Below are 24,280 nucleotides of genomic sequence, written 5' to 3'. Positions count from 1 at the left end.
TTTTTTATTTTTTTATTTTTTTAATATTTTTTTTTTTACATGAGCTTAAACAAACAAACTAAAACGTATTACAGAAGATAAACTACAATTAGCCGTGGTGATATGCGCCTTAAGAACTCGTTTTCTTTGAACCTTGTAGATGGTACACCATGTAAAGGATTAAAATACTCGAAAACTTTGTAAAACTTAGGTCAAACAAGTAATGATATGACTACTCAACTGCGGCGACTCTAGGTTTTAATGCAAAATCTTACAAGTAAATTTTTTTTAGCTTTATTTGAGGTTTACCACCAAGAATATAACTCTGAGAAACACATGCATCACATTTGTATGTACGACTATGATAATACGAGGACGTGGTCATCCAGATTTTGGAAAAACACAGGGTTAACATTTACTGGAAGGACTTGTATCCACCAAACACTCATACAATTTGTCTTTCAGGACATTTTTGTTCCATTACTAACATTAGAAAAAACCCATTGTCTAAACAGTAGGTTCAACAATTATCGGTGCTTGTTGCTAATTGCTACATCAAACACTAGGAACCAAGCAAAAATGCTAGCATTGCAGCTGCAGTTATACTAACAAGGCCTTTTAGTAAACCTGACAATGTCACAGCTGCAGCTGCACTTGAAGGACCAGGAGAGACGGCACTGGCAACAGGGCTTGCAGGGGATGAAGCAACTGAGACTGCAGGAGATGGAGCCATGGAAGAAGTAGTGGTGCTGCGGAGTACATGGATGTCAACTTTCTGCCCAGACTGACAATGACCAGGGACCCCACAAAGGAAGAAGTAGTGGCCGCGCTTGGTGATAGTGACTGTGTCATTTCCTGTAGTGTGAGTTGCAATAGGGGACGATGCATTACATGCCCTGTATGCAGCATGAGACACTTGCATAACATTGTGAAATTGAGGATTGTACTGAAAAACTGCCATTGCAAACAAAGAGGAGAGTCGTTGAATGGAAAGAACAGGCCAACTTTCACAACAATTGGAAAGAGGATTTAATATTTTACCGTGAACCTTATACTATGAGCTAGCCAGTATCAAAGCATACACGTACAGCTATAATATACGGAGTAACATCATAATTTAAGTCAAATAATCTGGTAGAGTACAATGCAAGTACTGTTTAGTTTTTTAATTGTTTTCTTGGCATAAGACTGATTCAGGCAGCTCCTCCAACCACTACCACTAAGTTTGAGTCCATAAACTTTCACATGAGCTACCAGGTTTCTACTTTTGAAACAACATACAACATGTGAAGAAAAAATAAAAAAGAGAAATGTGTTTACAAGGCACTATGAATCAAGCTCATACATTATGAAGGAACGAGTACAGCAAGCTGCTTATGTTGAGCCTTGACTTAACGACATCATTGCAAGAGAGCAAGCCAAGGAAATGGATAAGGCTAGAATGGTTCAAGAAGAAATAAATCCACAGAATTTACTGCTAAATGAAGGTAGGTTAAAACTCGATACATATGATTACATTCAGAGAATGTAGACTACAAAAAAATAGAAATTCATTCGAAATTGTCCTTAATTTTGTGCTATACTAGCGCTTGGGTGCAAAATTTTATACTCCTAACTTCCCTAACTTTCTCTTCCCCCTCAGGCCTCAGTAAAGTACAACTGCTGCTAGTTACTAGTCAGCCAATTTTATAATGCACCATGATGATTATTGCTGGATCAAATGAAACAATAATGATTTAATAATCATATTAAAACATAATGTACGAATGACCACAATGTATGGTTTCTAGAAATCAAGTCTGATTTTAATCAAAACACCATTAATTAAAAATCCAACATTATAATATTTTCTGTATTCCATTCTAATCATCCTACAAACAATGTTTCGATCACATGTTGGATAAAAAAACTAAAAGCTCAAGGTGGGTTACTCAAGTTGGATAAAAGAAAACTACTATACAGTTGGAGGCCTGGAGGGCGTGCAATGACAACAATTATGAAATACGGTTCACATTCTGATCATGGTATATTTTATAAAAAAGAAATACGTAAATGATTACATTTGCTTTAGAACGAATATAATTACATTTTTATTCTGCGCTTTTAGCTCTTTTGGGGTTCAAAATGAACTATGGTATAATGTTCATGTCATTTCTGGTATAAAAACATCTACCTTAATGGCCCATTAATTATTATAGCATGCGTATAATAAGATTGAAAATAACATTATTGATATTTTCCACCAACATCATCATTTCCAGAAAGCAACATCCCCACTACCCCACTAATCCATAAGATTGCCTATGTTGTCTTGCTTATTGTTTCATGAACATCACTTGTCAATGTCATCCATCCAACATTTTCAAACAGAATGAGCCAAATCTAAAAGGACCATCAAAGCGCTTTAGGTTACGAATACATGGACACAATCCTTTGATCCGGAATTAATTATTGTCTTACTAGTTCAACTTACATTATCAATTTCATGTGAACGAAGAATAGGTACAAGTTGAGTATTGGTACATTAATCCTTTTCAACATCACAAACTTTCATATGTGGCTGGCTACACCGTGTGACAACATATTGTGACATCTTATTTCAAACAAAATTAGCGAAATTTAAGAGGAACATAATTTATTTCACAATATATTTCAACATTTTGTTTTTCGACAATAGATATAATTGAAATATGTTAGGTTTTATTTCAAACAATTTAGAACTCCTCCTTCCAAGTTAATTGTCATATTACTAATTCATATTAACTATCTATGAAATTATTTATTTTAGCGAAGGATAGCATAATGCAAGCTGAATGCTGGTACGGAGGTACCTTTAACAGAACGATCTGGTGAAAGAGTACGTGCGAGTAGAGCTGTTAGTTTCTAACCCGAACCGTTAAACCCGACTATTTCGAACTGATTCGAAAAGGAACTGAACCGTTAAAAACCCGTTTTTTGGAAACGAAACCAACCCGACCCAATTTTTCCTGCCAGAAACTGAACTGAACCGAATTTGTGTGAACCGTTACTAACCCCTGACCAGTTATCAAGCCAAACCGTTACAACCTGAAACTGAAAACAACCCAAACCGATTACGTCTGAACCCGATAGTAACCCGACCCATTTTAAACCGAAAACCGTATAAACCCGACAAAAATCCGATAAAACTTAAACGGTCCAACCCGTAACCCATTGGGACCGAACCATTTATAACCCGTAACCTGTTATGACCAAACTGTTTCCAACCCGTAACCCGTTGAGACCGAATTATTTACGACCCGTAACCCGTTGAGACCGAACTGTTTACGACCCGTAACCCGTTGATATCAAACCGTTTACGACCGGTAACCCGTTATGACTGAGTCGTTTACTACCCGTAACCCAATATATTTATGGTCTGATCCGTTTCAACCCACTACTCAATAAACCCAACTTATTTATGACTTAACTTGATTATAACATGACCTGTTCCTACCCATTATTTGACTAACTCGACTCGATTATGATCCGACTCGATTTACCCCAATATGATTTGGACTAAAACCCGCTTTAAATTGGGTAAACCCGTTTTCAAACCAACCAAGTTCAATCCAAACCGATTATGACCTGAACCGATAATGGCTGAAACCCCGATTTCACCCGATCTATTTTGAATCAAACCCATTTTCAAATCGACCCGGTTTAATCCAAATTGATTATGACCTGAACCAATTACAACCCGACCCAATTAGAACCCGAACTATTTTGAACCAAAACCCATTGATAAACCCGTTTTCGAACTGACCCGGTTCAACCCAAACTGATTATGACCCGAACCAACTACAACCCGACCCGATTAGGACCCGACCCGAATAGAAACCGCAATAAAAAAAAAACCTAACTGACCCGATGATTTTCAAAATCGATCCAAACTGATCCACTAATCATTTCAACCTGTTATAAACCAACCCGTTATAACCCGAAATTGATAAACTCAACCCAAACCCAAACTGTTTACCCGAATTAACATCCCTACTTGCGAGTGCTTAATTTCAAAGATTAGTAGAAAAGGCATGCTTATATATTCAAAAAAATTAAAAAATAAACAAACCTAACTGACCCAATGATTTTCAAAATCGATCCAAACTGATCCACTAATCATTTCAACCTGTTATAAACCAACCCGTTATAACCCGAAACTGATAAACTCAACCCAAACCCAAACTATTTACCCGAATTAACATCCCTACTTGCGAGTGCTTAATTTCAAAGATTAGTAGAAAAAGCATGCTTATATATTCAAAAAAATTAAAAAATAATTATTAAAAAAAAAAAAAAAAAAAAACAGCCCCAAATTATTACAGGGTTTTGTCATTATCCTATAATTAAACGCCGCTATTCACACTTTCACAGCGCAAAAATCCAACAAAAATGACTCAACTCTGCACTACCTTTCATCAAATACGACAAACAATACTCTTTCGATTCTAAAAGTTCTTCTGTTTTAAATATTTCTTATGACAATCACCTCCAAGCATCAAAAAATGTATAATGACAAGAGAATTACGACTAAAAAAAATCATGCAAACTCCAATTAGAAATCATACTGAAGTAATAAACACAGGTAATTAAGACAACTTTCAACCAATTCCCAAAATTAAATGACATGCAAATGAAATTCAAAAAAATTGACAGAATAGAAGGAGTACCAATAACATCAGAGAGATGGAACTCTTTGGTAGCGGCCCACTTCTTGTAATCGATGTTACCAATGGTGGTCCAACCAGCTGAGTCCCCAACCTTATACACCGCCGCATTCGCCGTAACCGGAAGCAGTACCAGCTGCAACACGGCGGCTACTACGGCGGCCAAATTATATGCATTGATTGTCTTCACCGCCTTGCACTCCATTGCTGTTTGGTGGTGCCAAATTACTAAATTTGTAGGAGTTTCTTTGATTTTGGTTAGTTGTAATTGAGTGAGCGTGGTTGTATGTGTATATATATAGTATCAAAGTATGACAGTAGTTTGAGTGGGGACAGTGTGTATGTATGACAGCAGGAGACTACAACAGAAAAAGTGACTTACAAGTTTGACAAAGTAAAGTTTGAGGTCGTTATTTTATGCCTAATTTTTAACTTGACAACTACACATGTTTTATTATCTTGTTAAATGCTCCCTTTAGGTTTGAACACCAATATTAAAGAGTTTAATAGGGTTGGATGAATGAAAGTTAAGTGTGAGAAAAAGAGTTAGTGGAGATTGGAGAGATTGACTTTATATGAGTTGAGTGGAAAATTTTATCATTTTAAGCAATTAGAAGGATTTTTTTTTTTCCTCAAAAAAAAAATTGGAAGGTTTTTAGAAAAAAAACATTTAAGGAATATATGAATATTATTATTTGTAAACATAATAAAGTTTTCGTTTGGCAAAAAACACAGCAATTATGGGAAGCTGAAGTACATAAAAAGAGATTAAGTACAAGAAATATGGGTGAAAATTTAGGAAAAATATAAGGGTATTTTAGGTAGTTGAGTGAATAAAAACAAAAAATTGAGGGTACTTTAGTATTTTCGTAGTGTCTGAAATAGAAAAATATAAAATGGGAACAATATTTAAAAGCGCCTATAAATGAAATACGGAAACTTCTTTTAAGGACGGTGTAACAAAAATCATAAAATATATTTAATGAGAATTAAAGAAATTTATAATTCGTAATAAATGAAATATTCTAATTAAAATAACACGTCATTTTTTAATGCTAACCTTAATATAGCTTTTATTTTAAAATTGAACCCCTCAAAGGCATTCCACACGATTCTATATTGCCCACAAAGGTAATAATCATTATTGCTTTTCCTTAGGCCGACAAAATGGTAACAAAATGAGGATCAAAATCGACCATTTTGTATTATAAAAGTGGTGTTTTGTGTCTCATTAACGTTTTTTTTTTTAATATATTGTGCGCCAAGCTCATAAACACCAAAATATTGACCCGGTAACATCTGATTGACCGAGTAACCCTTGAATAGGTCTGGCAATTTCTGATCCGACCCGATAATAAAACCCGAAGTTATTGAGAGAAACCCGAACCCGACCAGAACCAAACCCGAACAACCCAAATTTGACCCAATTTGACCCAAATTTCATATTTCGAAATAATATTAAGTGCTACACAATTTTTGATAGATTCTAAGCATAATCCAAAATCGACCCACAATCTAACCCAAACCTGACCTGCTGACCTGAATTGTCACCCCTACCCTTGACAGAGTAAATCCTGACCGGTTAACCCCGAGGCCTTGACCGTCGGAGTAACCTCTGACCGAGTAACCCCGGCCACACAACCCCTGACCGATCGAGTAACCCTGGCCGCACCGTGCGGCCAGCAACCAATAAAAAATTTTGTGAAAAACCAATATTTTCCTTATAAAATTAATATTTTACATGTGGTTTCTTGCATAATTTTCTGCTTGAATTACTGTACCAAAAAAATCATTGGCTAGTACAATTGCTGAAGTTAAGAGGGCTCCAACAACTAACTAGTCTATTCTCATTATTTGCTTCTTAAGTTCTAAATCAAAATGCATATTGCATATTTCATCTGTTTTTTAATACTTCCAACACTTCTTTTTTTCACGCTTACCAATGCACTATTTCAATCGTTAATATGTTTAATTACCAAAGTGTAAAAATCATAAAAATTGGATATTATGAAAGTATAAATCGAGACGAGTATAACAAGATCCCACATGACTATATTTTTCATAACCTATAAATCACCAACCTAGTCAAAGTGAGATATGTGAATAGTGTAAAAGTCAAACTGTTGCAATTAAAAAAAAAAAAACCGAAGGAAGTATATATTATTTATTAGAGCAACTCCAATGCTAAGGAAAATGGACTAGCTTGCAAATATTAAAAATTTTAAGCTAGTAACTATACCATTGTTACACATCTTGTTGATTAGCTTTGTAGAGCTTTTTTTTTTTTTTTTTTTTTTTTTTTTTTTTAAATAAAGCTAAGATTTATTCATAAATAAAAAGTCATACGACATCTACAAAGAGATTAAAATTTAATAAATACATGACAATTGAATCAAATAAAAGCTTCCTTTCTGCAGAGCTACGATCGTTGTTGCAAATCGTACATTATTCTTCATACCCTATTTTATATCGCTTTAATTTACAGTCTTTTTTGACGAGAGGGTCTATTGATCTGTTGTAGTCGTGAAGAAAATTTTCGTCTAATTCATCTTATTGTAATCGACGGATTAACCTCTTTTTCGATCCCGCACAAATCTTTACCAATAAAACAACTTGTACCATACTAAACTCAAAAAACAAAAACATAAACAAAACTATAACAAAGCCCACCATAGGGGCACTTTCAAAACTCAAACCCACTTTAGGAGTACTTACTACTTTCAAAAAGAGTGTAGATTTATTGAACTCAATAACTAAAACACAAAGAACTAAAAGGAAAGGATCGGAAAAGCCAAATTTCCGAAGAAATTTGACTATTTTCGGCCTATGAAACACTTTTTCTCAAGAACCCTAGAGAGAAAAAATAGAGAGGAGACGGCTACGGCTAGGGTTTTTTTTATTTGTGGTGCAGCTTTGTAGAGCTAATTAGCTTGGTAAATATTTATTAGATAAAAATTATTAGTAATTTACAACTAGGTTAACCATTGGAGCAACAAATAGCTAGAATTATTGTAGCTTGAGAAGATGATATGGCATGACAAGCTTTTACTACGTAAAAGAATTAGACAACCATTGTAGTTGCTCTTACTTTCATTTTTGTTAAATAGTACAAATACTTTAAAAATTAATACAAATAATCTCTAATGTCACTTGATTCATTTCCTTTGTTAAAAAAAAAAAAAAAAAAAAAAAACCTTGATTCATTATCTTTTGTATTTTTATTTATAGAGAATGGAAAAGATGTACTCCCTCTATCCCTATTTTTTTTCCCCATTTGACTGTGCACGATCTCCAAAATGCGTATTAAGATGTCTATATCTTTATTTCCATACACGTAAAAATTATAAAAACGTGATATTAATAAAATATACAATGAGACGAATCTAACAAGACCACTCATGATTATATTATCTTTTATACATTAACGGTAATCTATGGTCAAAATTTTCAAAATTTGACCCTGAAATGGCAATAGGGCAAAATAAAGAGACAGAAGGAGTAAGTGACAATTTAACTTCCTTTATGAGTTGAAGTCATTTTAATTTGGATGGTATTCAAAACTTTCAATTGAATCCCATTTAAATCATTGTTATTTAAATCTTTTTTTAAAATTAAAGGCTAGGTTTGGGCCTAGTTTTTGTTGGTATGGGTTTGATTTCGTGAGTGGTGACTCTAGGTGGCGTGGGTTTATGGGTCTGGGTTTGGTTTTGTGGGGATTGTGGGTTTCGCGGGAGTAGGTTTCGTGGGGTGGTGGGGTTCGTGTTCGTTTAGTAGGTTTTCGAGGGTGGTTGGGTTTTGTGGGGCTGGTGGATTTTCGTTGGTGGGTTTCATGGGGATGGGGGTTATGTTGGGGTGTTGGTGGTTCGAACTGACTGGGTTGGGTAGGTAGGTTGTGGTGAAAGCGGTGTGGGTGGTTGTTTTGGCAGGTCGTGGTGGTGATGGTGGGTGTTTAGTCGTGGGTTGGTAGCTTGGATTAATTGTTGTCCGTGAAACTCCCCTTTGTTAAAAATAATATTTAACGGGGGAAGAAGAAGAAGAAGTAGTAGTAGTAGTAGTAGTAGTAGTAGTATTATTATTATTATTATTATTATTATTATTATTATTATTATTATTGTTGTTGTTGTTGTTGTTGTTATTGTTATTATTATATTATAATTATAATTAATAATAGTAATAATAATGTTATGTATTATTATTATTATTATTATTATTATCCTAATAATAATAATAATAATAATAATAACAATAATAATAATAATAATAATAATAATAATAATAATAATAATATTGTATAGTACTAATGTATCATTTAATAGATTCATCATTTTTTTTACTACTATTACAATTTACAAAATTATCTTATTTAAAAGATATTAATAATTTGAAAGAATAATATATGATATATTGTGCTATTAAATGATATGACATACGAAATAGTACCCATCTCGCTCCTCTCTATTTTTTCTCGTTAGGGTTCTTCAAAATAAGTGTTTTATAGGCCGGAGATAGCCAAATTTCTCCGGAGATTTGGCTATTTTCGTCCCTTTCACTAGTTTTTATATGTTTTTGTTATTGATTTCAATAAAACTACACACTTTGAAGGTTGTAAGTACCCCTATAGTGGGTTAGTTTGAGTGTAGTAAGTGCCCCTATGGTGGCTTTGTTTCAGCTTTGTTTTTGTTTTTTGAGTTTAGTATGATACAAGTTGTTTCATGGGTAAAGATTTATGCGGGATCGAAAGAGAGGTTAATCCTTTGATTATAATCATATGAATGTTTTTGTTATTGATTTCAATAAAACTACACTCTTTGAAGGTTGTAAGTACCCCTATAGTGGGTTTGAGTGTAGTAAGTGCTCCTATGGTGGCTTTGTTTCAGCTTTTTTTTTTTTTTTTTTTTTTTTTTAGTTTAGTATGGTACAAGTTGTTTCATGGGTAAAGATTTATGCGGGATCGAAAGAGAGGTTAATCCTTTGATTATAATCATATGAATCAGACAAAAATTTTCTTCACGACTACAACAGATCGATAGACCGCCGGTCGAAAAAGGCTGTAAATCACAGTGATATGAAAGAGTGTATGAAGAATGTACAATTTGCAACAATGATCGTAGCTCTGTTGAAAGGATATATTTATTTGATTTTATTGTCATGTATTTATTAGATTTAAATCTCTTTGTAGATGTCGTATGACTTTTTATTTATAAATCAATCTTTATTTAAAAAAAATGATATGACATACAAAGTTAATATTTATAAGATATTAAGTAATAGATTTGGAAAATATATTTTATTGGAAAATATTTTATTGCATAAATGAAGAATATGTGAATAAAAAATGTTATTACAATTATAAGATTTAGTGAATATTTTGTGTGTATTATATAGTAATAGGTTGTCGTACACCTGTCAAAAATAAATTCCTAACAAAACCAAGTAACAATGTAGTAGGTTAAATTCCTAACAAAACCAACTAACAATGTAGTAGGGTAAGTAGGGTCGAATCCGCAGAGAGATGGCTATTCAATCTAGCTTTCAAGGTATGGAGAAACTAAACTATTGGTCACGAGTTGGGATAGAAAAGTAATCTAAATTAAAATAGGAGTAAAACAATTAATAAAAAGACCTAGGGTTATGATTCACCATGTTTATAGTTCTAAACTTATCAAATATCAATAATAATTCAATCAATCAATTATCTAGAACAATTGCTAAGCCTATGATCAGGTCTTAACGCTCTCAATTCAATATATGTAGTTCGGTCACTAACATAATTAGAATTGCTAATTGTATGTAAGCCTCTAAAGGTAAGATCTTTCAATTCGAACTCTTATTAACATGAATTAATCAAACAATTGATCAGAACACTATCAATTAGAGAAATCAACAATCAATATATTAATAATATCAATAAAGATTCATATAACATAAATATGGATTCCCAAACCCTAGAAATATACTACTCAAGCATAAAATAAATAATTAAAAAATAAATTTGATAATGAAAGCATAATTAAAAGAGAGAAATAAAATATCTTAATGAATAAAATCAATAGACTCAAGAACAATCCATGGAAAATCCATGGAGTTGCCCTTGAGAAACTAGGACTAAGAAAACGAATGTAAAAATAATAAAAGGTATAAATGGCATAAAAGGCATAAGGGAAAATAATAATCCCTTGAGTATTTATATTATCCTAAAACTAATATAAAGATAATAAAATAAAATAAAATAAGAAAAATAGCAATTACATAAGTACATCATTTTATGATTGGTCGACTAAAGGCGACATGTGGAAGCGTAGTCGATGAGTGCTCACAATGGTGGGAACACAAGGACATGCTTGCTGCTGCACACGCTCGAACCAGTGCCCGCTGGCTGGCCAGCGGGCTGACTAGTGGCTCCTCGATGGTCTGCTCGTCGAGTTACGGGCGCTTGTCATCCGCTGGTTCGTAGGGTCTACTTTCATGGACTTTATGTTGAGTTCTAGAAAGTGTATAGGGGCGTGTGACCTATTGTTGTAAAGCACTTTGAGTCTAGTTTCCAACGCAATTTGAATCGCTTTAATCCGATCTTTATAACTCAAGTTATGATCAAAAGAGTGAGCAAAGGTTTGTTTTGACTCTTTGTAAACCATCGTTTTTCTCCGTTTCTAACTCAAATTCATCTCCGAAAGGTGCATAGCGACTCTCGTAGAAGCTATTTTCATTTCGTATGCTTATAAATCACGACCTAAGCTTCCACAAACACATATCCTTCATTCAATGACTTCAAAGACTCTTCATCCTAATATCATCCGAATCAACTTTAAACACTATTTGAAAGCATCCACTTGATTATGAAATCACTTGAAACATTAAGAAAACACAAAAGAAGCGTAATAGAGCACAAAACAAATAATTTATGCAAAAGTGACAAAACTAGCATAAACGTGTCTTATAATCCTATATAAATATGATTCATCATATAGTAAGTCATTGATAGTATTGGCTAAAAAAAAAAAAAAGAGAGATAGAGAGAGAGAGAGAGAAGGATTTTTGTAGGAAATAAAAGTATCAAGAAATGACATGTATCATTCGATCATTGAGAATAACATAAGTAGTCTCACAACTTGCGCTTGACTCAATCTATTGGCATAAACCAAACCACAACTTATTTAGGATAAATCCAACAATTTTTGTTAACATTTTATTTTATATAATGTCAAAAAAAAAAAAAAAAGGCAAGTGTGTCAAATGTTCAATAATGAGCAAGCTTCTGTATCATTTCATATGTGTAGATACCTGATTGTGTCTCCCCAAAAACCAAACCCGGTGATGAGTACTTTTCACGTCTTTGATTAACGAGTTCGGTAAAGAGTTGAAGAGTCTTGTGAAGTTCCCTTAAGCCTTGACCATGTCCCGAACCTTTTCTAAAATGTTTTAATGCAATACCATTCATTTTGTGCCTTTAAACCCAAAATAAATCATTTCGTGTCTTTTAACATCATTCATTTCGTGTCCAACTTATAAAAACGTCCAAACCAGATTATTTTGGTCCATAATCTCAGTCCAATTTTTGTTTTGTTGGATGGGGCTTAAAAAGAGCTTTCCAACGATATATTATAAGCTCAAATCCGACTTAAAATGAATAAGGTATGGCCAAAATACTAAACCGAGCCCAAATCGGACCTAGGTCCACCTTACCTACAAAAGTACGACCTAATGATCATTTCTAATCTCAAACCCATTAGGATTCTTTAGGAGCTTCTACAATCCTCTAGAAGGTTCAAATTTATCCTTTTCGAAAAGATAAAGATCAAAAGAGTTCAAAGTCGAATAAAACTTCTCTTTTGATAGTCTTTATCCTGTCCAAATTAAAAGACGTACAGATGTATTTCGTTAACCCAATTCAATTGGAAGTCAAACTCCGTACGACTGTTTATCTTTAGAAAATCGTCGCAGGACGACAAGACCAACGCGCCGCATTAGTCCTATCGCGCCGCGATGGACACCATCGCGCCGGGATACTCCTGTCGCCCCACGGTACGAGCTATTCTATTCCGATTGAAACTGTGATCTTTTCTGATCGTCCAGAGCCTCTTTTTCCTTATAAATAGAGGTCGTTTTTTCCCGTTTTGAAATCAGCTAGAACCATCAATCAAAAGCTATAACCACCTAACTCCAATCATCATCAATCCTTATCAATCATCCATTTTCTTAGCCTAAACACATCCTTGATACATCTAAACAATACCTCCTTCGCGAGATTCGAATATTTCAAACCATACTCGATGTTGCCTTTGACCTCGACGTGAAAAGTTGATAGTTCTGAGGGTTTGGTCCAAAATCTCTATTTTAATTCATATTTGATTTATTTACTTTATTGATCTAACTTTCTTGAAATTTACCAACATGTGTATTGTTTTAATAGCAAGAAGGTTGAGGCATCAAAATGAGTAGTTTAATCACCCTTATTATTATTCTTTTGATTTTGGAGTAGAAATCATGTTTAGGATGTTTTTTAATTTCTAGTATTATGTTTAGGATAGTGCTTTGATTTTATTAATAGTGACATGTTAGGATTTGTTATTAATGTGTTTAGTATCATGCGATCTTACTACTAACAATGTTTTGATGATGTTCTTATGATGATGATTGTTGTATTAATCATATGTTGCTTGATTATTCATGATTTATTGTTATTGCTTGATCACTCCCCTCTTTGCAGGTTTAAAGGGAATTTGTACGAAATTAAATCACGCCTAATAAAATAATTAATAATTTGATTTAGGCTAATATGATTTTAATTTCAGTGATCACGAATAATAGATTTGATTGTGCATTAATAATCAACCATCGTAGATTAAACAGGTTTAGGATTAACTTGATGTATGTATGTTGAAAAGCGCACATGAATATCATAAGAATTGAGTAGAGGCCTATTTAGGGCGGGTTCAATCTCTTTTAGGTTGGATTCGTACCATCGTCCCCGAACATCCAGTCATGATTCCAGACCACTATGGAGTTAGCCATCTCCGTGATCGTGAATGGGGTGTAACCTTCACACCCGTGAACGGTTTACAAGTTCCTAAACCTTGTTGGCGACTCTTTTATCTCTAGCTTCTTTTCCTTGGAACGATGCCATGCCTAAAAGCATGAACCACAGTAGGATTCAATGATGAGTTGAAAAATTCCCGACAATATGCATTTGCATTTTATGAGTGAATCCTTCCTTAAGTTATATACAAATTAAAGTATATTTAAGACTTAATCCTTGAGCTAGTATAAAGTTATAGGTTAAACAAAAGATGATAGTTTTCTTTTAGTTTTACACAAAGAAGCTAAGAAAGCCAAGTACATCTAACAACAAAACAGTTTAGTACATAAGTTTTGGGGATCATTCAAAGCCCTTACACATTCAATGCAGCTATGATGAGCTCTACTAACTTGTACATACCACTTTAAACGCAAAGCATTAACAATCGTATACGTAGTAAATGCTTCGAAGTGACCTTGCACACCCAGTCATCCACCTTCCCTTTTCCACCTCGGCTAAAACTTGGGCTATGAACTGTAGAGCCATTGAGCCAAAGGGCAGTGAACCTTTAAATGTATTAAAACTTCATTCTTTATTGATATGCTACCACAATATAAATCGGATCAATAACACAATTTTAAGCGATCTAACTTATTTTTCTTCTTCTGTATATATTTGTTGCACATTACTACTGGTATCTTTGCCTTCTGATACAAGATTAAGCTTTATAAAGTAATAAGAACATTTAATAGTCTTGGCTTACATATCAAGTATGCTGCATATGAATATAAACAGTCTATGCAACTTATTAGCAAGATTTCAAGCTACTTTTCGTTTAAAATAACCCTAAAGGAAATCAGACTTTGTGCCAGATTTTGAATCTGAATAAGCTTTAGCTAATCATAAAAAAAGACGATTTCATAAGGACAAGAAACTGAAGAGATCAAGCTTTGTTAATTTAGCCAATCAATCAAATCATTTGTGATCTATATACTAACTCGTTGGTCATGTTCAAGTTGGCAAGCCATTTGAGCATATTTCTAACTGAATGCGCTTGTAGAGAAGGTTGCATATCATAACCCGGTATCTGAACACAGATTATACATATACTGATATACAATGTTGTTTGAAGAATCCCTGGTCCATATTCATAATTTAGTACAGCAATACAGCCTCGCCTTTAATCAAGCTAACAAATGAAACATTAACATGGATTGCTAAACAAGAGTCAAGAGAGACAGTTTAGACAATCGAAAGAAAAACAAGTATTTGAGTGTTCTGCTTAAGCTTTACAAAGACTCGAATTTTCTGACAATTTGAAATTTGCATAAGCTTTACAAAGACAGGCAGAGTTTTATTATGCTTCCATTATTAAGTTAATGTGAATTGCATCAACAGTTTATAACAATGCAAAAATCAGTAGAGAATCAAAGAAATAAGCCTGTTCACTCATTATAGAAAATCCTAGCTCATTAAGAGTAGGAAGGGCACAGTTTCGCTACCAAAGTATACCCTGATTATCGTCAACATTCTATTTACTTTCATCATATCAGCTAAATTACTGTATAATAATTGTATTACTAACAAATATTGAGTGTTGTATTGCATCGAAATTGATACACCAAATTTTAAAGTGCAGCAGCAGCTCCATTACTTTTACCATTAGCTGGCTTGATCGAGTTAACTTGAATTCCACCAACATAGTCCTCGTCGTTATCCATGAATCTTTTCCAAAGCCAATGTTTTTTCCAAACCTTCTCAGTCATTTCCTCAATTGGGATGTTCTTGGTTTCAGGAAGCAAGAAAACTACGAAAAGAGACATCAACAAGACCCACCCAGAGAAGAAGAGGAAAATACCGAACTTAAACTTGCAAAGCATGGACAAGAAAGCTTGTCCGATGACAAAGGTGAAGAGCATGTTAACACAAACAGTCACACTTTGCCCTGCTGATCGGGTTTCCAGGGGGAAGGTCTCCGAAGGGATTAGCCATCCAAGAGGTCCCCATGACCACGCGAAGGAGGAGACAAAAGTGCACACCATTATCACTACGAAAATGGCATAGCCATGGCCTAGATCGTTTGAATGATCCTTGACCTTAAGCCCAAGAATTATGGCTATGATCACCTGAGACAAAAACATCTGGACTCCGGCCTCAAGGAGAAGGATTCGTCTCCCTAATTTGTCCACAGAGTAAATAGAGACGATAGTGGAGAGGACATTAACAGCTCCAGTGATCACTGCTGAGTACAAAGATGCATTGCCTCCGAATCCTAATGTGTTGAATAAGACCGGGGCATAGAACATGATTGCATTGATTCCAGTAAATTGTTGAAATATCTGGACAACCATGAAATATGACATTAGTAAACAAACCATTAACATCTCCAAGTTAAGCAAACTTAAATGCGAAAACTGTTGTACCTGCAAGGCAACAGAAATAACGAGCTGAGGGCGATTTCTGCGCTTAAGGAGATTTCTGAAAGGGTGCTTGACTTCTTTGGCAATACGACTAGCCTCAACGAGTTCATTGAACTCTGGCTCAATGTTATCTGTGCCTCTAATTTTTCTAAGAACGGCTTTGCCTTCTTCCAAGCGCCCTCTTTCGATAAGACTGTTAGGTGTATCCGTAACAAAGAGAGCTCCCAAGGTTAGTAGGCAGGCTGGAATTCCTGCAATTCCTAGTGACACCCTCCATCCACTTCCTCCTTTCATTCTGTAATAATATAACACATCCACCAAATAGACATGTTAGCACAGTATTTTTAAGTTCATATCAGTTAAACACTAGAATGTACAATTGAATCAATGACAATTAAACTAAATATTAGATGTATCACAATAACAAGTTGTATAACATGATCAGTTGATTAGAACAGTTGCTGAACTTCGATGTCAAAATATAATATGGCATGAGAAAAATGGGGACTACTTTCTAATAAGTGTCATTACTCTGTCCTACAGATTTCAGGTTATAGCTCATGTCCTTTGTAGATATTTGCATATGGGCCATAAGGAAGTTCATACTAAAGTTGGCAGTTATTAACTGGGCCAGTTGGGCCAGATTGCTTTAACGCTACTGTTCTTATGATCATATCCATTTTTTGGTGTACGGTAGACACAAGGGCAATTATGTAAACGAAATTTGATTTTGTGTTAAATACCAAGGTAAGACTTTAAAAATTATTTCATACATTAATTAATATATACTCTTTATTTATAAATATAGAGAACCCCAAATCAAAAGTTACAGAAAACTATGTATAATCTCTTCATCTACAAAGTTTCATAAAATAAGTAAAAATTGAGTGTTGATCATTTAACACGTTAGTTATTTACCCTTTAAGACTTAGGTAAGCTAAGTCCAACTAATACGTACCAATACATCAAGAGATACATAAATTAAAATACAATTAAAATTTGAAAATAACAAAAACACGGTCTTTTCCATATTGTATGACATAAATAATTGAAGCCCCTGATTCATACTTAATAATTTGTACAAGTTTTGAATACTGTAATAATCAACGACCCATCACCTCGATCTAAGGAAGACATTGTTTAATCATCTCAATTCAACGTACAGATTTGTTTGAAATTTACGTTTTAATTAAATAGTGTGCACATAATATTGTTCTTTTAACACAATAATTACCACAGACAGTTACTACTCAATTATCATATAATAATGTGAATCAATCAAATATTAAAATAACCTATGATAGAAAAATAATTGCTTGGTTAGCAATGTACTCGTATAATTATTGTTATTATTATATAATTGGTACATTCCCTTTTTATTCTTAAAGAATACTCAATTATAGTGACTAAAAATAGATCTTGAAGTAAGCGTTGAACATAAAATAAAATAAAAGGGGAAAAAAGGAACTTACTTATCGGTGCCATAATTAACGAGGTTGGCAAAAAGAATACCGATGGTGACATTGAGCTGAAATAAAATATTAAGACCACCTCGAATTTGGGTGGGTGCTATCTCTGATAGAAACACGGGAACTGCCTGTTGTTCATCCATTTTTCAACAATTTTATTAGATTTAATACACATATAAATTCATTAATGTGATTGTACCAAAAATAAAATAAAATGCATTGATGTGTAAATATTGATAAGATATTTCTTATTTGTATGTTTTTATGTCAAAATCAACAAAAAAATGTTATCCAATATACATATGTGGTTTCGAATGTTTAGTCTGTCAACGTACCGAATTATATTACGGAATATTTATCTTAATTTCTTTAATTTTGAGTTGGAAGCATAGGCATGTTGTTGATATGAAATTTTGCATATACATAAAAGGATACAATTTTAACATGGGCGCATATGTGATAACAACTTAAAACGCAAACAAATATCATAAATATAACAACTCCATATACTATAAAACATTACATTCTACTTTTTATATTACTAATTTACTACAGCATATATGTTACGCTGTAACGTAACAATGGATAATTAAAAAGAAGTGATTAAAATGATGTTACTTATTACGTAACGATGGTCGATGGACCATATAAAATAAAAAGTCGGAATTGTATTTTTCTAGCCTTTTCTATCATTATAAAATAAATCCAGAACTTTAATTTTCTTTATTGTGGTAATTACTACGTACATTGGCAGATCACAAGCATGACATAGGTGCTTATTATAATCACAAAAAGTTGAATTCCAAGTCATAAAACAAGATAAACAATACAAAAAATACTTTATAAAATTAACGGATAAGAAAGAGAATATCACAGCAATATTCAAAAAAGTTAACTCCCATCAACCCACTTGTGAATTATTTATTATTCACATATAAACTCGAAAAAAGTTTTAAGTAGTATTTATAAAAGTTATAATAATCTCAAAAAATAAAGAAAAAAGGTCCACAAACTTAATAAAGTTAATTTAATAAAGCATGACGAAAGTTCAAAGAAATTGGATGAGTTGGCCCACCAAATTATTTTTAAAGATAGGATAGGGGTATATAATGTCCAGCTCACATGAAATGCTATTAAAATAAACCTTAATTCTAGAAGATTAAATTTTATCATAAGAAAAAAAAATAAAAATTGAGCAAAAAGGGTAGATCACAATATCACATGTATATTTATGCATAATCAAAGTTATTATATTCAAGATAAGTCGCACAACAGTCCAGGTTTTATTGTGATGTAAAATCATTAGTCATGTTTAATGAGTTAATGGTGTCGGTCCATTATGTAACAATGATATTTTAATATGGGGCCATTAAAAGAAAACAACTAAACCCAATTTTGGTTGTTTCATTTGTCGGAAAAAAAAAAAAAAGGTTGTTTTAAGTGAAAAATGAAAGGGTCCACTTCATAAGTGTTTGATTATGTAATTGCTTTAAGTGAGTTAAGTCTTGCAATCAAGTTCTTATCTTACCTAATGACTTGCTAATTCAGAATATTAAAAGATAAACATTTGGACCAATTATATCGTGTCTATGCACGTCCATATTAGTTTTAACTTGTGAGAACAAATACCTTATCATGTATAGAAGTAAATATTAGCTTATTGTAATAGAATACTACTTGTTTCAAAAAAAATTAAAACAAAAAAAAAAGAATATTACTTGATTATCTCTAAACATTACTCGTATTCTCAGTTTGAATATATATATATATATATATATATATATATATATATATATATATATATATATATATTTGGTGTTTGTTAAATTACGAACATCATTTAAAGACAAGTGTAAACCACGCCAATAACAAGTGTATACAAATTAACTACAATTGATGACTCTTTTGCAAGAAGAAAAATCTAAAAGCATATATGAAAAAGACTATTGCAAGTCTTATGTTAATTATTTTTGTCCCATCTATCAAGGCCTTGTTTGGTTGACAACATAAAATGGGGAAAGCGAAAATTCATGGAAATTGATAAATTGAGGAGTTGTTTGGTTGACACAAAAAAACAAAATGAGAGAAGTGGAAATTCATGGGAATTTCAACTTCTCACAAAACAAGGGAAGTAAATTACCTAGCCTTCCCTAGGTCAATCAAAATTCATAGGATTTCTAAATTCCCACATTACCAACCAAACAAATTTAGAAAATTTCTAGAAATTTCATTAGAGAAATAACTTCCCAAAAAATGCAATTTCCTAATATAATTCCCATGTCAACCAAACAAGGCCCAAGTCTACCAAGGTGGACTCGTTTAATCTGCTCAAATTAAAGTCATATTCATATTTTGGTCTTTTAATGATGTATGTTTTGAAAATTCAATTTATTCAACATAATAATATATATTATATTAGTAACATGCAATAATTCACTTAGTTACTAAGTGATGCCATAGTGTAAAGTCTGTAAAGCCTTAAATTATTCAATAGAATCTAAAATTTCACCCAAAGTCAAAACAAATTTCGCCCACAAATTAAAAATTGACATGAAGTAAGACTATTGTTTTCCCCCAACAACTTTTGGAGAAAAATGTTGAAAAAATTGCCATCAAAAGTAAAAAGATGTACCTGATTAGCAAAACCAACTCCACAGCCAAGCAAAATTCTACCAATAATAAGCATAGCAAGATCTTGAGCAGCAGCATTAAGTACCACACCGGCGATGAAGAAAAACCCGGCAATCAACATAGTTAGCCTCCTCCCCAACTGCCTGGTCGTATACGACGCGAAAAAAGTGGCAACCAAGGCAGCAAGGTATAGAGATGAGGTGAATAATTGCAGCCCTTGGTTGTCATATTGACAATAGTTACTTTGGTTAGCAGAGGGTGAATTTTTTTTATGGTACACAACTGGAAAGAATTTCTCCAAGAAAGGGTTCATTGATGTCACACCCCCTGCATTTCAACAAATTTATTTACTTAATTCATACAATCATACCAAATTATTTTGTTCCCAAATGTTACAATCAACTTTCCAAATAATCGTTACATCAACGTAATCCTAATCACCTAACATTAGTCAATCACACGTATTGAGTATCTGGTACACCTATTAGCATAATCCGCCCTTGTGCATGCAGTTGTTAGGCAAATAACACAAGTAACAATTTTGCATTTAATTTAATTTTACACACTCTAAAAATTTATCGTTATTATCAGTGGAATAATAATGACTAATAATACGACAGCTAAAAGGACATGTACATATATCTAGAAAGTTAATTGTAAACCATATGACAAACCAATAGATCGTCATTTATTTATCAATCGACAACTAGAGCACGTCTTTGCAAATATTGGTGTAGATGTTAGTTGTGAAAAACACAGCTATATAACTATACACTTGATATACTAAGAATCCAATTTCAAAAAGATCATAAACTATTCTGACGTAAAATTAGCTTGTTGCATTTGACTGAATACCCATGTAGTAGGTGAGCAAAAGACAAGTCATATTTCAGATTCTGATTCCGTATTATTTGATCTCGCAATCTTAACTAGACAACTACGTTGGATATTTTTCACAGGTTTGATTGTTTTATTCCGAAAATACCCCTAGGTCATGCCATGTGATAATAATTCCGACAATTCTGTACGTACTTTATGAGGGTATATCTGTAATTGGATTTTTGTCATACTATTGGTTGTCATCCCTACTAGGCGGGAAATACTCCTTTTCATGTGATTTTTCTTTTCTATTATTACAAGCTAAGAAATTAAATAAAAGGGATTCTTTAGTTTTCAATTCTCTAATATGATTGAATAAATAAATATCTTTTACATGATGATAATTTTTTTAGGGCACTTTTTTTAGTTTGGACATTATTATCATTATGTCAATATCTATTCTTATTTCTTTAATAAAAAAAAAAAGTAACTAATTAACAAAGAATAGTGGATTTCAAAATTCACATAGTGTCCATTTCAAAATCTATTCAGTTCAACTATTTATAAGTTTCACAATTCACATAGGGTCCATTTCAAAAAACAAAAAAAAAAAAAAAAAAAAAAAAAAGATCTTACAAACCAAAAAGTTTTTAAAGTAATAATAAAATAAAATTTAAAAATTAGAAAGTAATATAATTCAATCATTAATTCTTAAACATAAATGATGATCCCAAATATAGAATAAAATTGTAGCATGTCATAAATTTATTAAGAACTATGATATCATATTTACTTCCTTTCTTATATATTATATATAAAAAATTAAGGAAATTAAATATTTACTTATTCCTTCATAAAACGTAAACGTTTGGAAAAATATATCAACAGACCACATATTATCTGTTTTCTTTATATCATAATTAACAAAAATAATTTGTAATGTGAAAGCTAAATCCGAACAAATGAACAATGGTAATAAGAGTACAAGACTAAAACACAAAGCCGAGGAAGAAACAAACCTGAAATACCAACGTCGTAACCAAACATAAGACCACCCGTGGCAGCCAAGATACAAGAAATAATGACAATCGGAGTTATCTTCGCCTCGAAAACAGCCCCGCTCGACGGCGCCACAAACCCTCCGCCAGCCATTGCCCCTCTATATGTTTTTTTTAACACTTTCTTTCTCTCCTTATAAACTAAACTATGGTTTTTTCTCTTATGAAATATTTTGTGAGTTTTGTAATGTGACTTTTTGTCTACTGTAAAGTGAGAGTTGTAACGGGTGTGTTTATATAGGAAAGGGAGGAGAGAGAAAATAAAAGATTAATCCAAAATGAGATAATAAAAAGGTTTAATTGTGTTACAAAATGTGAATGTGAGTTGAGTACAAACTAGCTGTTTAGGATCTTTCCACGTGTAATTGTTGACTTAGACTTTTATATTTCTAACTTACTTTATTATTTTATTTTTATTGTTTTGTTTTTATTAAATTTCCAAATAGGCGGCTATTTTAGCCTACGAAATTGGAAGTTGAATGAATATCTAAGTATTGTCGTATATATCTTCTCTTTTTACTCTTTTTACAAAGTAGTCAAACTTAACTTACTGTTTGTTGGAGTAGTCAAAGTTTAGACTTTGTGAAAGAAATTATGCAAATTAATGAGATATAAAGGTTTAAAAAAAAAAAAAATCCTTTTTGGGAAAATATGTAATGGGACAAAAGTTTTGTTTTTGATCTCTTTTTGGTTTGGATTCAAATGAAAAGGAATAGAAGATTGAGCATATAGTACTTTATTAGTGATGACGAAGTGTGAATTTCCCCTCGTTGACTTCTTAATAACATGGCCTTCATTACGGCAACAATATAAAATTCGTTCTCAAAATATATATATATATATATATATATATATATAATTCTATTTTTTTTTTTTACAATAGATATATATTTAATTCAATGTTGAAAATATGTTACTTTGTATTATTAGGTATTAATTACTCAACATGGATAAGACTCATGAATCGTGATGGCTAAAAGACGATCACATTCAAACTTTTTTGTAATTAAACAAATCTAGATGAGCGTATTGGGAATCAAATGTCCCCTAAATCACGCGAACCTAGATGAATGTATTGGGAATCAACATACTATCTAGTTGGGAGTAGCCAACAATTCCTTACAATATGAGTTGTAACCCTTGTTTAGTTATATCAATGGACTCGCCAAAGGAAATTACCCAAGTAAATGTTTTCCTCATTGCAATACAAATCCATTACGAATGTATAATTCTACAATTCTTGAAGCAAAGTGGATTTGGAGATGAGTTCACAAGCCAAAAACGTGTTGGAGTTTTAATGGAGTAATCAAAACTTCAAGTTAATTGAATTGCTTTGAAAGAAAAAAGTTACATGCATTGTACTAGAATACAAGCTTTGTGATAATCACTTTATGTATCCCACTCTTGTTGCATAATTGGAATAATGAGACCATGGGGCGGTATACCACATGAGTACATGACACGAACATGTGCGTGGTCCACGTTTGTGGTTGTGTGTTATATTTTTTTTTTCTCTTACACTATTGTTACGCCATGACACAACAATTTAAAAAAAATTCACACTTTAATCTACTCTACAATGGCACGTTTGTGGTTGTGTGTTATGAAGTATGTTTTTTTTTTCTTTTATACTATTATCACGCCATGACACGACAGTCTTAAAATAATTCACACTTTAATTAACTCCACAATGGCACATAAATTACTATATAGGGTTAGCATAAACATAAGTACATAGGCGATCTTTAAAAAAAAAAAAAAAAAAACATATGTATATTCTTATTAGACATGAAGAACAATGAAAAAAATTCTTAATTTGCAATCAACAAAGATGATACATAATCAAAAGTTCAATACAGAAAGATATATCAAAAACATTAAAATATGTAATGTATATCAATACAAAACAAACAAACATATTAATAATCTTAACAAACATAATAGAAACATGTTAATTTGAACAAATAATAATATAGATTGAATAGAGATATGACTTTTATTTTTGAAATATAATATGTTGAAAGTCCTTCCATATTAAACTTGTTTATGCGTTTTATGATCTTTCTGAGTTCAGCTTTGACGTTGACAATGTAACCTCATTGTTAGATATGCTTGGAATTATGGAAATCAATTATATTATCACCAAATTGCGAGTTCTTGCAACTTTTTTTGCCAATGGCGAACCCTTTAGAATGAGATTGGG

At 32.5% G+C, this 24,280-nt stretch overlaps 2 protein-coding genes across 3 annotated transcripts; both read right to left on the bottom strand.

Moving 5' to 3' along the window:
• Window positions 1-250: 250 nt before the first annotated feature.
• On the bottom strand, window positions 251-5,104 carry LOC110685109 (mavicyanin-like). Of its 2 annotated transcripts, none has more exons than XM_021861578.1 (2): window positions 4,668-5,104; window positions 251-834 (listed from the first exon to the last, which is right to left on the bottom strand). In XM_021861578.1, the coding sequence occupies exons 1-2, from the start codon at window positions 4,867-4,869 to the stop codon at window positions 542-544; spliced, it is 495 nt and encodes a 164-aa protein (XP_021717270.1). In that variant the 5' UTR covers window positions 4,870-5,104; the 3' UTR covers window positions 251-541. The 2 variants fall into 2 exon arrangements, with proteins under 2 accessions (XP_021717270.1, XP_021717265.1); XM_021861573.1 differs by having other exon boundaries at window positions 251-933; window positions 4,668-5,083.
• A 9,992-nt stretch (window positions 5,105-15,096) lies between these two features.
• LOC110685102 (sugar transport protein 13-like) lies at window positions 15,097-22,454 on the bottom strand. The gene is made up of 5 exons (XM_021861566.1): window positions 22,039-22,454; window positions 20,202-20,527; window positions 17,573-17,697; window positions 16,104-16,395; window positions 15,097-16,019 (listed from the first exon to the last, which is right to left on the bottom strand). The coding sequence occupies exons 1-5, from the start codon at window positions 22,169-22,171 to the stop codon at window positions 15,309-15,311; spliced, it is 1,587 nt and encodes a 528-aa protein (XP_021717258.1). The 5' UTR covers window positions 22,172-22,454; the 3' UTR covers window positions 15,097-15,308.
• Window positions 22,455-24,280: the final 1,826 nt, after the last annotated feature.

Source organism: Chenopodium quinoa, unplaced genomic scaffold, assembly GCF_001683475.1.
Source record: "Chenopodium quinoa cultivar QQ74 unplaced genomic scaffold, ASM168347v1, whole genome shotgun sequence".
Classification (NCBI taxonomy): domain Eukaryota; kingdom Viridiplantae; phylum Streptophyta; class Magnoliopsida; order Caryophyllales; family Amaranthaceae; genus Chenopodium; species Chenopodium quinoa.
Note: the sequence above shows the minus strand (reverse complement) of the source record. Positions and strands in the feature narration are given on the sequence as shown.

Bases quoted from the DNA above. Each gene is read 5' to 3' on its own strand.
- LOC110685109 (XM_021861573.1), bottom strand. From the start codon at position 4,869: ATGGAGTGCAAGGCGGTGAAGACAATCAATGCATATAATTTGGCCGCC. The intron at 934-4,667 runs GTACTCCTTCTA...TTGCAATGGCAG, and splicing joins CCATCTCTCTGATGTTATTG to TTTTTCAGTACAATCCTCAA.
- LOC110685102 (XM_021861566.1), bottom strand. From the start codon at position 22,171: ATGGCTGGCGGAGGGTTTGTGGCGCCGTCGAGCGGGGCTGTTTTCGAG. The intron at 17,698-20,201 runs GTACATCTTTTT...GATGAACAACAG, and splicing joins GAGTTGGTTTTGCTAATCAG to GCAGTTCCCGTGTTTCTATC. The intron at 16,020-16,103 runs GTACAACAGTTT...ATGGTTGTCCAG, and splicing joins TTATTTCTGTTGCCTTGCAG to ATATTTCAACAATTTACTGG.